Source organism: Zingiber officinale, chromosome 4B, assembly GCF_018446385.1.
Source record: "Zingiber officinale cultivar Zhangliang chromosome 4B, Zo_v1.1, whole genome shotgun sequence".
NCBI lineage: Eukaryota > Viridiplantae > Streptophyta > Magnoliopsida > Zingiberales > Zingiberaceae > Zingiber > Zingiber officinale.
Genome location: NC_055993.1, coordinates 29,626,179 through 29,639,644, shown reverse-complemented (window position 1 = coordinate 29,639,644; position 13,466 = coordinate 29,626,179). Strand labels below are relative to the sequence as shown.

Genomic DNA, 13,466 nt, shown 5'->3' with positions numbered 1-13,466 from the left:
GAAAAGATGGTTGACTTTCAGTGATCATTAAGTTCTATGTATGTCTCTGTTGCTAGCAATTCACAAAGTATTTAGATCACTTCTCATTGAGTTTACTTGCACTCACCTTATGCCTCACTCCAACCCTTATTAGTTCAACTAGTTAAATTATAGAATCATTCAATTATCGAACATGCTCATATCATCCACAAAGTACAGAATAAGGGTGAATTAAGACATACAAAACATTATATTAATTACTTCAGAGACAAAATGCATGCCAACATTCCCTGAGGCTAAAATAAAATCTTGAAATTGTTGCATCTAGATAATTAATCATAATAAAATGTTGAGTTCATGTTGTAGGAAAAATTAAAAGGAAACCAAAAACTGTGTTGAGGTTTTCCCCACAACATATTAAGATTCTATTAGACAAAATTCAGATTGAGAAGTCTGTTATGAATGATTAATCAATTTCACTAAGCGTATAAATTACTGATTTAGTTAAATGGTTTATCAAACTCAGGAAGATGGATTGGGGAAAAAATTCATGAATCAATAAGGTATTTACTAGGAATAAAAAGAATAAAGGTGCCAGGACAAATGCATACTCTAAGTTCTCTGTATGCACCATGATATTGGGGATATTTTCCTCCAGCTCCTCCGAAAGCTTCTTGCCATGCATCAATTAGAACTAGTATCTTTTCTCTGACATTTAAATCTGGCTGCAAACATAATTAATAAATAATTCAATGGTATGAAAGGTATGAAGGTGCTAACAATAGCAATTCACATCATCACTAGAAGTAACACTTACTTTTTTCTTCACTATTTTGACCATTTCATGTAAAATATCTCGCTCAACAATTAGTTGGTGAACATTGTCCCCACAATTTTTGCTCAGAGTTTCTAGCACCTAGTAAGTTTCCCAGAAATAGTATCACTAATGGAATCTAATGAGGAACAAAAACAATAGATATAATAAAGTTCTAAGGCAAAAACCAAATAAACCAAAAGTAGAAGGATGGCACTGGGAGACATCAGTTTCATGAATTAGTGTAATAGTCTAATTTCACCAACCAACTTCAGTTTTCTTGACTTGAATCAATCATACTGATATTAAGTTGTAATTAGATTAACTTACACTAGCTAATAGAATTGCGCGGCACTGGGAGACATCAGTTTCATGAATTAGTGTACTAGTCTAATTTCACCAACCAACTTCAGTTTTCTTGACTTGAATCAATCATACTGATATTAAGTTGTAATTAGATTAACTTACACTAGCTAATAGAATTGCGCTTAAAATAGTTGAAACGGGTTATCTGAAATAAGCTAGATGGTTGAGTCTTTTGACCCAATTGAGCTCAAATTGTTAAACTGCATGCCCTCTCCTCTAGTTATTTGGAGAAGAAAATCGGAAACAAATTCAGCCTATACTTCTCTTGGAAATTTTTTCCATATCAAATATATATTAAAAAAAAAAGGGCAGCCCGGTGCATAAAGCTCCCGCCATGCGGGGTCCCGGGGAAGGATCCATTGTACGCAGTCTTACTTTGTTTTTTGCAAGAGACTGTTTCCAGGATTCGAACCTGTGACCATTTGATCACATGGCAACAACTTTACCGTTGCGCCAAGGCTCCCCTTCTCCATATATATATATATATATATATATATATATATATATATAATGTGTTGATACTAATTTTTTTCCTATTTTGGAAATATCACACATCCTCTACATAAAAAATAATATTTTTTTTTATGAAAATCATTCAGAATACTGTCAATGTAAACTTGCCCTTCTTATGCATCAGGATATGAACAATTGTCTTGACTTTTTTTCCCTCCTTCCTTGTTCCATTATGATAGATATTTCAAAGTCATCCAACCAACAATTCGTTCCTTTATTTTTATCCACTTGATACATGGATGATGTATCCATTGGAAAGTTGAGATGAAAGCATGCTAGGTTGACCAAGAGTACAAAGGTTTTCAAACACAAGTTGCATGGGTATTTAAGTAATGCATCAATGCACATATTTACAACACTCGGATTATTGGCTCACAATACGAGCAGAAGACACTATCAGTGAACCAAATCTTTGTTTAGTTAACTTGGACAAAACTGATGGATGTGATTCCAACAATATCTACAGTGGTATGAACCAAATCTAGATCTAGATGGAATAATACTATCAAACGACTTCAGAAAATGATTTTAAAAGTAAAATTGTAAAGTATAGTAGCAAGTTCAATTATCCCCACAAGATAGAACTTGACCAACCAAAAGATCAATTAATTCTAGTAATGATTTCTTCCACACTATGGAACAAGATCCTTTTAGTTTGAAACCGGTAGTGGTACTACAAATATATGTGCTTCCTGTAAACAAACATTATATTACATACACACTTATGTGATGTGCCCAAAGAAGGGCATGCTTATATGCAATTCATGTTTTTGGACAAGACAAACAAATTGTAATATATGAGCTATAATAGTTTTATTGCACATGCATATTGACGCAGCACACATTACATATGCTAATAACGATTGTGGAATGGATATGGTTAAACATGATATCTGCGAGAGTAAATATTTTATACAAACTACATAATAGATTGAGCATGAGCGATTAATTTAATTTTATATGATATGAGTTTAAATTTGAAAATGTGAGATACTATGATCAATGGCATCAATTCCTACATATTTTGTTTCACCTAAAAGCATTTTGTTGAATACTTCCGAAGATTCCCTTAATTGTAGGGATTATGATTGATTTAGATTAGTTTGATTATAGAGATTGTAATTAATGATTGATAGACATACCATAATTATAGGATCTTTCCCTCCTTATGTATATAAATACCTATATGCAAGCAAATTATTGGTGGGAAAAATATATTATCTCTTTCTCTTTTACAAGGTATTAGAGTCATGTTTTCCTTCTCAGACATAATTTTTCTACCGCCCCTATTGCTGCTTCCTATTACCACTGTTGTCTTCTGTTGCCACCGCTGCCTCCTAATACTGTTGATTTCAGAGCCGATGTCCTTTTCTATCGATTTCTGCACCGATGTCCTTTTCTGCCGATTTCAGCGCTGATGCCTTGTGCTGTCGATTTCTGCGCCGACATCCTTTTCTACCTCACATTCTTTGTGTGACCACGAGCCATCCTGACACAAATTTTTCCTCATCTTTCGACACTTCAGCTATGGTTGCTCACGGTTGTGGGTTCTTTCGAGGTCGTAATAGTAGTCGTGGTCATGGAACTGATACCACCAGGAGTAGTCATTTGTGTCTTCACTATAGTTGTTCCAACCATACCTCCGAGAAGTGTTGGACGAATTTGGTAAGCCTAACTGAGCTAATAATGCATCTACCAAACTATCAACTCCATCACCAAACACTAACGGTCATGATGATATAGTCTCTATTTCTCATATTGATTATGAGGAATTACTTCGCTCTTCTGCTACCATTCCCTCTATCACTACTACCTCATCCTCTCCAGGTGCGTTTGTTGAGTCTTGTGATAAGTCTTGGATGCTAGATTCCGGTGCGTCTGCTCATATTACTAGTAACAAGTGTGTTCTTTTTCTCTTTTGTTTCCTCATCTTTATCCCCTATCCGTCTAGCCAATGATATCTATTCTCCGATTACGAGAAGAGGTATTATCAGGCCAAATATTATTCTTGATAATGTTCTCTTTGCATGTAAATTTCCTATTAGTTTATTGTCCATAAGCTAGCTAACAAAAGCTCACAACTATTCTGTATCTTTTTATCCATCCTATTATATTATTCAGGACCTGTACACAATAAGGATAATTGGAGGACATGAGAGTGATGGCCTATACAATCTGGATTCGGTTACACCTGTAAGTTCACAGGTTATGTCTCCTTATCAGTGGCATTATCGTCTAGGTCACCCATCTTCTTCCACTCTGAAAAGTTTAGTTCTCGTTCCGTCTACGTCATGTGAGTTCCGCAAACACCATCGTACTTCTTTTCCTTCTAGAGTTGATAAACGTAGTTCTTTTGCTTTTGAACTTGTTCATTGTGATGTTTGGGGACCTAGTAGAGTTGAGCCGAGAGGAGGTTTTCAGTATTTTATAATTTTTGTTGATGATTATTCTCGCATGACTTGGTTATATTTATTCAAAATAGGAGTGAGGTTCCTAAGGTGTTAACATCATTTTATAACAAAATAAAAACTCAATATTCTATTGCCTTGCGTTTTCTTCGTACCGATAATGCACTTGAGTTCACTCCAAAGACAGTGTCTACATTATGTAATTCTCATGGCATAATTCATCAAACCTCTTATTCATACACTTCTCAACAAAATGGAGTTGCTGAACGCAAACACTGTCATATTTTAGATGTAACTCATACTTTTCTTTGTCACATGTATGTTCCTAAGTTTTTGTGGGGGTGATGCTATACTCACAGCTTGCTTTCTCATAAATAGGATGCCTTCTAGTGTTACATGGGGATATCCCCTTCTCTTGTCTTCATCCTAACAAATCTCTTTTCTCTGTGTCTCCTCGCATATTTGGTTGTGTCTATTTTGTTCATAATTTTTCTCCTGGCTTGGATAAATTGTCTCCTCTCTCTATTAAATGCATCCTGCTTGGATATTCTCAGACGCAAAAAGGATATCGTCGTCTTAACCCACTCACAAAATGTAATTACACCTGTACAGATGTTACGTTTTTTAATCTCAACCATACTTTTCTCCGCGTAGCTCAATCACATGATACATTAGCATATCCTCCATTACCTATCCCACCATCCATGTCTCCCACTACAGATGCTCCGTCCCCTAAACCATTGCAGGTGTACATGAGGTGTGCTCGGCCAAAACCAAATTCATGTCCCTCACCTCCTCTTCGATCCTCCGATAATGATCTGCCTATTGCTCTTTGTAAAGGTATTCGGTCGTGCACTACTCATCCTTTATCTAATCATATTTCATTTGATTACCTTGGTCTTGCAGTCCACGCTTTTACTGTTTCTCTATCATCTATAGAAGTTCCAGCTGTTGGATCGCGGCGGCCGGCTAGAAGAGGGTTGAATAGCCTGAAAATAAAAAACACAACCTTTCCCGAACTTTCTTAAACTAACACTTGCATAAATTAGCTAAACAGAAAATAACAAAAAGAAGAGGCACCAGATTTGACTTGGTTACAACCGGGAAGGTTGTTAATCCAAGGAAGATGATCGCACTAAAAACTCCTTCAGGCGGAGAAGCCTCTTACAACGATGAAGCGCAAAATAAAGAAGCTAACTAGAAATTAAGCGTACAAGTGTTGGAAGTGAATTGCTTGAGTTGATTGAAAGCTTCTGGACCAAGGCTGTATTTATAGTCTTAGTCGGGGCGCCCCGAAGAGATTCCGGGCGCCCTTGGGGATAAAACTTTATCCCCCAACGTTCAGATCGCAATTGGCGCATCTGGTCAAAAAGTCAGTTCCGGACGCCCCGGACTGTTCCGGGCGCCCCGGCTGGGAAAGTCAACCCCGTTGACTTTTTTCAACCCGGGTCTTCTGCTTCGGCTCCGTTCGCCTCAGACCGAGTCTTCCGCTCGCTTGGGTGATCTCTGCTATCCGGAATAGGGTTCACCCCAACCCAACTTTCGGTCTTCCCGTTCCTCGGAACCACCGCACGCTTTCTTCTCGTCTGGTGTACTCTTCCGCACTCCTCGTCCCTCGGCGCCCCTTCTCGCTACGTCTTCCGCTCGACTACATGTGCCTAAGCTCCTACATACTTGTACACAAGGTTAAAAACACAGGACCTAACTTAACTTGTTGATCACATCACAACTGGATTCCAACAATCTCCCTTTTGACAAGTTAAGCTAGGGAAAAAGTAGACATAAAAATAAACTAACTAAATTTGCAATTAAGTGCAAAAAGATAGAAAATTTAAATTTGGGTCTACCTCCCCCTAGACTTATACTTTTCCTTCTCCCCCTTTGATCACATAAAAAATCGGGATTCCGAAAAAAATCTAAGGGTTAAAAAATATTTCTAATTTTCTTAAAAAAATTCTAAGTTAGAGAATTTGCAATAATTTTCAGCAAAAAAAAATATTCTAAGTTAAAAACTATAAAAAAAAAAAAAAATTAAAAAAATTTGACTTAAGAAATTTTGCAAAAATATTTTTGAAAAATTTTCTAAGTAAAGATTTAAGCATAAATATCTAATTTCAGATGAACTTTTAATTTAGGCAATTTTTAGTTTTGTGCAAAAAGAAAATTAAAAAAAAAATTGAAAAATAAAAAATGTTAAAAAAAACTTTTTAAAGCATTATTAAATTTCCACCTTAATGTTTTTATCAGAAAGTTAATTAAACATTTTTATTTCAATATTTTGGCTTCCAGGTCGTGGCAAGGCACTAGGCCTTCTTGGTTATTGGAGCAAGAACCACTTCCTTAGACAAAGCCTCATAAAGAAATTTTAATGTCTAATTTTCTCGCTGAAAGATCTAAATCTAATTAGTTCAAGTTCAAGTCAGACAGGACTTTGGAACCTAATATAGGTTCCAGCCTACTGGATTGACTAGGAATTTTTTAGGGACATTTTTCTTTGAAATTTTTCTAATCTGTCCCTTATGATATCGAAAATACCAATTTAAATTGTTGTATATTCTAAAATATGTTTTATTTGAACATGCATGATTTTTTAGACTATCTATTTGCATTTTCAAATTATTATTTTCTGATTTCAATTTTTCATTTTCTAATTTTGATTTGTCTAAATCTTCTAGAGGACAAGATTTAGCTAGTATTACTTTTAATTTTTTATTTTCTTTTTCTAATTTGTAGCAATCTTTTGTTAATAATTTAACGAATTTAAAGAGTTTGTCGGGAGGAAGAGATCGTACCTGACTTACCTTGTCGATCTCGTTGTCCGTTTCTCCCCCTGAACTGCTGCTTTCTTCCGACGTAGCTCCTCCTTTATCGATGCTCTCGATGCTCTCGATGCTCATCTCGGAAGAACTTGAATCGCAGTCGTGGTCTTGATAACTTGTCATTAATGCGAGCCCGGAGAACGCCTCGACTTTCGATTCGGACGACGTATCATCCCACGTCGCCTTTAGGACCTTACGCTTTTGGACAGGCTTCTTACCTTTATCCTTGTCCTTGTTCTTTAGCTTGGAGCAGTTATCCTTGACGTGCCTTCTTCGTCGCAGTGGTAGCAGCGGATCATCCTTTTCTTTTTACCCTGCAGATGGTTAGAAGTTCTAGATTTACAAAGTTTTTTAAACCGTCTTACCATCATTACCATTTCCTCGTCGTCGAGAGAAGACTCCGACTCAGGTTCGTCTCTCGATGCTTTGAGGGCGACATTGTTTTTGGGCTCCTTCGTATCTGCACATCTTGATTCGTGCACTTCAAATATAGAAAAGAATTCTTCTAATGAAATTTTTTCTAAGTCTTTTAAAATATAAAAGGGATCTACTAGTGACGCCCAGTTTAAATTTCTCGGAAAAAAATTTAACGTGTACCTTAGCGAATCTCGGTTACTTACCTTTTCTCCGAGATTCGATAGTCCGGTGATAATTTTCTTTATCCTTGAGTGCAGATGCGCAACTGTCTCATCTTCCCCAAGTCGCAGGCTGGTGAGCTGGTTGCGGAGTAAATCCCATTTTGCGAGTTTTGCTTTGGACGTTCATTCGTGCAGTTCAAGGAACTTCTCCCAAAGTTCCTTCGCGGAGTCGTAGTTGCCGATCCGATTGACTTCTTATGGCGGAAAAACAGTTAGTAGATGGTACTCAGCTTTGTCGTTTGTCACGTAGTCGGCCTACTCCTTTTTCGTCCAGTGGTATTTCTCCTTACCTTCCGGTGCTGTAAAACCGAATTCCATAATTAACATTAAGTCAAAATCAGCTTTAAAGAATACCCGCATTCACTTTTTTCAGCTAGCGAATTCCCCTTAGAATTTCGGCGGGTAGATGCTTGGTCCGACCATTATATCATTACTTTGTTCGACGGTTAGTCCTCTTGAAGCGCCTTGGCTCTGATACCACTTGTTGGATCGCAACGACCGGCTAGAAGGGGGGTTGAATAGCCTGAAAATAAAAAACACAACCTTTCCCGAACTTTCTTAAACTAACACTTGCATAAATTAGCTAAACAGAAAATAACAAAAAGAAGAGGCACCGGATTTAACTTGGTTATAACCGAGAAGGTTGTTAATCCAAGGAAGATGATCGCACTAAAAACTCCTTCAGGCGGAGAAGCCTCTTACAACGATGAAGCACAGAATAAAGAAGGTAACTAGAAATTGAGCGTACAAGTGTTGGAAGTGAATTGCTTGAGTTGATTAAAAGCTTCTGGACCAAGGGTGTATTTATAGCCTTGGTCGGGGCGCCCCGAAGGGATTCCGGGCACCCGGGGGATAAAACTTTATCCCCCAATGTTCAGATCACGATTGACGTGATCTGGTCAAAAAGTCAACTTCGGGCGCCCGGAAGGGTTCCGAGCGCCTCGGACAATTCCGGGCGCCCCGGACTGTTCCGGGCACCCCGATAGTTCCGAGCGCCCCGACTGGGGAAGTCAACCCCGTTGACATTTTTCGGGCTTCTCGAGTAGGCTTCCGCTCCGGTTTCTCTCATCCGCAGTCTTCGTCCCTCGGTCGCACCCCGTGCCGACCTTCTCGCTAGCTGCGTCTCTTACTCCTCTAGCAGTCTTCCGCTCTGCCTTCTCGTCCCTTGGAACCACCGCACGCTTCCTTCTCATCAGCCGGTGTACTCTTATGTAGCGTCTCGTCCCTCGAACGCACCGCGTGTCGTCCTTCTCGCTAGCTGCGTCTTCCGCTCGACTACCTGTGCTCCTAAGCCCTGCACACTTAGACACAAGGTTAAAAACACACAGGACCTAACTTAACTAGTTGATCACACCAAAACAACCTTAGGGTTCCAACACCAGTTTCCTACTCTAAGGCTTATCAACACTCGACTTGGCAAACTGCAATGGATGAAGAAATGTATGCCCTTATCTCTTGTGGTACTTGGGAGCTATTGGTTGTATCACCTTCTGTTGATATTGTTGCTTGTCGTTGGGTATTTACTTTAAAATTTAAAGCTAACAGTACTATTAATCGATACAAAGTTCGTCTGGTGGCCAAAGAATTTAAATAGACTTATGATGTTGATTACTTTAAGACGTTCTCTCCTATTGCTCGTCTGAATTTTATTAGAGTTCTGTTCTCCTTGGCTGTCAATCAATCTTGGTCAATGTATCAACTAGATGTGAAGAATGTCTTTCTTTATGGCGATTTCTACGAGACAGTGTTTATAGAGCAACCTCCAGGTATGTTGCTCAGGAGGATAATGCTACTATAGTTTGCAGACTTAAAATGGCTATTTATGATCTTAAACAAAGCCCAGAGCCAAGTTTGATAAATTCAGTAATATAATCATTGTGGTTGGCTTCAAATAGTGCAAATCGGATCATTTTTGTTTGTGCGATAGAGCACAAATGGGATTATCATTCTTATTGTTTATGTTGATAACATCCTAATATCCGGCAGTGATATATGTGGGATAAAGAAACTAAGAAGTATTTGTAGCAACACTTTGTGACAAGGGATATGGGATGTCCTAAGTATTTCTTGGTAATTGAAATTGCTCACAATAAATCTTGAGTTTCATTATGCCAACGAAGGTATACTACAGATTTACTCAAAGAAACTAGATTGCTTGGAACGAAGTTAGTTGATATGCCTATAGATATCAATTCAAGTGTTTGGGATGATACTGGAGAGTTATTTGAGGATAAGGTAAAATATAAATGACTTGTTGGGAAACTCATCTACTTAATAGTAATGAGACATAACATCTCTTTTGCACTTGGAATAGTCCGTCATTTTATGGATAAACTGAAGCAAATTCACTGGGATGCCGCTATCAGGATTCTTAAGTGTTGTCATTTAAGAGAAATGGACACCTAAAGATCGAAGCTTATTCTAATGCCGACTATGCTGGATCTAAGACCGACAAACGGTCCACTTCTAAGTATTGCATTTATGTAGGGGGAAATCTAGCAACATGGCGAAGTAAGAAACAAACTGTTGTTGCTAGGTCGACTGTCGAAGCTGAGTACAAAGCCATGGCTCACAGTGTAATCGAAATGTTATGGTTGAAAATTTTTCTTCAAGAATTATGGTTCACGTACAATGAACCACTACCAATATACTGTGATAACCAAGCAGCTATTCACATTGCAAGTAACCCAATTTTTCATGAGAGGACTAAGCATATTGAGGTTGATTGTCACTTTATTGGCGAGTGTGTAATGAGCTAAAAAATTGTTACTCTATTCACATAATCATCCAACCAAGTTGTCGATGTCTTCACTAAAGCATTGGAGGAAAACAATTCTCGAACTTTGTGACAAACTAGATATGATTGACATATATGATTCAGCTTGAGAGAAAGTGTTGAATATTTCAGAAGATTCCCTTAATTGTAGGGATCATGATTGATTTAGATTAGCTTGATTATAAAAATTGTAATTAATGATTGATAGACATACCAAAATTATAGGATCATTTTTCCCCTTTTATGTATATAAATATCTACATGTAAGCGAATTATTGGTAGGAGAAATATATTATCTCTTTCTCTTTTACACAACTTATCATATTGCTAATTTTTTTGTAGTCAATAAGAATCATTTTAATCCCATCTTACTCTTGTATTTGTGAAACAAGGATATTGAGTAAACTCAACTTGAAGCCTCACAGTAAAGACTAAAGGTGAATTGGAGGATGATATGAAAATATGGTCAATGCATATACTATGAGGGTGTATGTCATTGTAAGATAAAGACTCTTAGGACAAACCTGAATTAGAATTATTCTGAGATGATGATAGAAAGCCCTTTATTGTCTCTTAATGATATTTAATGACTTGCCTAGAATTCACATAATTCAGTAGGTACCAAGAATTTTTAAGCAATGTTATGAACAACTACTATGGTCTATGAAGGTGCAGGAATATTTTCATGCAGGATATTGTAAATAGGACATGACAACTTGTATCAGAAAGCATAAAAAATATAATCCCATTGTGCAAGTTTTTTGTTAAGTGTGCTTATAATGTGAAATCTTGAATACAACATATACTTAGTAGAAATACTTGCTAATGAATATGTAGTAAATTCATGGGTAGGGCAAAAGAATTTTTGTGGACACAAGAATTTTTGTTTGTAAGCTAATTTAAGATAAGATTCTAGAGTGTATATTGTATAAACATGCCAAGATAATGGCTCAAGTTATTTTTTATTATTACAGTTGACAACATCAGGTTAAGAGATTATATAGTAGAGAAATTTAGCGTTTAGACCCTATTATTGTCCAAAAAAAGCATATTGCTGCATTAGTTCAGAAGAAGAGTAAACCAAACAATCTGTAAATAGGTCATGAATGATTTCATTGTTAAATATCAGGAATTTGGATTAGACTTTTCAATATATATAATTTTTAAAATATACACTTTTTTTAATTACAAGAAAAGAGAAGCAAGTACTTACAACTAGTGCCAGAAGTTGAATTTTTGGGTTCTTACTTCCAAGGCGCTTCTTAAGTATTTTCAGTGCATCCTTTGCTTGTCTACTCAAAAAGAAAGGATTAGTAAAAAGAGATGTCAATATATATATATATATATATATATATATATATAAAATAAAAAATTAATACATAATGAGGATAAAACATCTCAATAAAATTAAATATTAAGCAGATTAGTTAAACAAATAACATAGCAAGCCAGTTAACCATACTTCATGAATAATAATTTTCCAGTCCCCTCGGGACGGTCTAGTGGTTAGCACGTGAGATGTTGCCATCACGAGGTCTGGGGTTCAAATCTCGGCAAAGCCGAGGTAAATGTCTTCCTTATGTGCTAGTCACTATTCCAAAAGCTAGTAGTCGTCCGTGATTTACCTCCTCCGTGTTGGCCCTAGGACAGGTTAGCGGGGGCGCTGGGGGCGAGCGTATTCGTCTTTTGCCACCATGAATAATAATTTTCCATATTGGTTGTATATATCAATAAAATATATGCTGACCTATCTAAATCCATAGATGTAATGTTCTCAAAACTAGCTTATATTAATAGACTAAAATGTAGGTTCAATATGTCAATGTATACGATACTATTAGCATCAAGTCAAGCAATTTATGAGTACGCTTCACATTAAATTTCTCTAATCATTCACGAGAAAATCCACACTTTGAAAGTTTAAGATGCTGAAGAAAAAGAAAATGTCTGACATCTGATTAGCTATATTAAGTATATATATGAAGCCAAGCTTATCCAGCCATCAAAAGGTTCAAATCTATCAACAATATCTTTTGGATAGTCAAAGAAACTAGATGCGGTAAGGTGGAAAAAGGCAGCATCCAAGCTCATGGAACAATCCCAATGTCACCAAGTGACTCGTCCATTCAGTAACTTCCCCCAACACAAAACAAAATGCCAAGTAAAACCAAATGAAAATGGCACAACAAATCGAGATCTGCTAAAGGGAAAGAGCAGGCAACGAAAGGTACCCAGGATCCATATTAATAATGTCGCACAACTCGATGTTGATCGCCCAGTCCGGGTCGGTTAACGAATCGCTCGTAGCCCGTTCCGCGCACACCGCCGCCGTAGCCATCATCAACAAATCTGCCCACGTAAGGGGAAAAAAAAAAGCAATGCACCAAACACAAGTTAGCATAATATCAAATTTCAAAATCTACAAAAGATAAGGAAGAAAAGGGAAAACACCACAGATTCATGGCATTGCAAGAGCTAAGCAATCGGTCATGAGTGTGAGAGTCCATGACAAAGTAAAAAAACGAAAAATAAAACGGAGGATGCCAAAGTCATTACCTTAACGCCAGCGAGAAGCGATGAAAAATCCCTTTCCGCGACAAATTCTTATCTTAAGGAATAATTAAGCAGATTAGTTCGTCAAAATCAAGTAGCCAGACTTCGATTTAAAGAAGAAAAACAACGAAGAAGAAGATGAAGAAGAAGAAGGAAGGAGCTCGACGGTTGAACGGATGCCGATCGAGAGAGGAGAGACCAAGAGAGGAACAGGACAGCAAACATCTACTTCGTTTCCATTCCGGCTGCGTACTAGATTTTATACTCAAAATTCTCCACCACGAAGTCCAACGCGTTAAATTTAATGTGAAACCCAGCTCAATGGATCGGATCCACAGATTAGTTTTCGGATTTAGGATCCGACTGGACCGCTTTGAAAAAACTTTCTCAACTGGTTTCTAACCGTAATAACTCTGCCATAGATTAATTAAAATATTTAAATATCAAAAAATTAAATGATATTATTTTATAAAACACAGTTTAAAAATTCATATATATATTTTAGAAAATATTTCTAAGATAATAGTATTTTAAATAAAGCAATATTAAAATGGACTTAAAAATATTTTTTAAATATATTATTTTCTGCAATATAAATTA

At 36.9% G+C, this 13,466-nt stretch overlaps 1 protein-coding gene across 1 annotated transcript in view; it reads right to left on the bottom strand.

The window, feature by feature from the left end:
* The window catches only part of LOC121974906 (TOM1-like protein 4), a 55,018-nt gene extending 41,879 nt beyond the window's left edge, over window positions 1-13,139 (bottom strand). The window contains exons 1-5 of the mRNA XM_042526187.1: window positions 12,870-13,139; window positions 12,545-12,662; window positions 11,527-11,605; window positions 797-895; window positions 591-704 (exon numbers count right to left, since the gene is read on the bottom strand). Coding sequence (XP_042382121.1) covers window positions 591-704; window positions 797-895; window positions 11,527-11,605; window positions 12,545-12,654 — 402 coding nt within the window. The 5' untranslated portion in view covers window positions 12,655-12,662; window positions 12,870-13,139. The remainder of the gene's footprint in view (window positions 1-590; window positions 705-796; window positions 896-11,526; window positions 11,606-12,544; window positions 12,663-12,869) is intronic.
* Window positions 13,140-13,466: the final 327 nt, after the last annotated feature.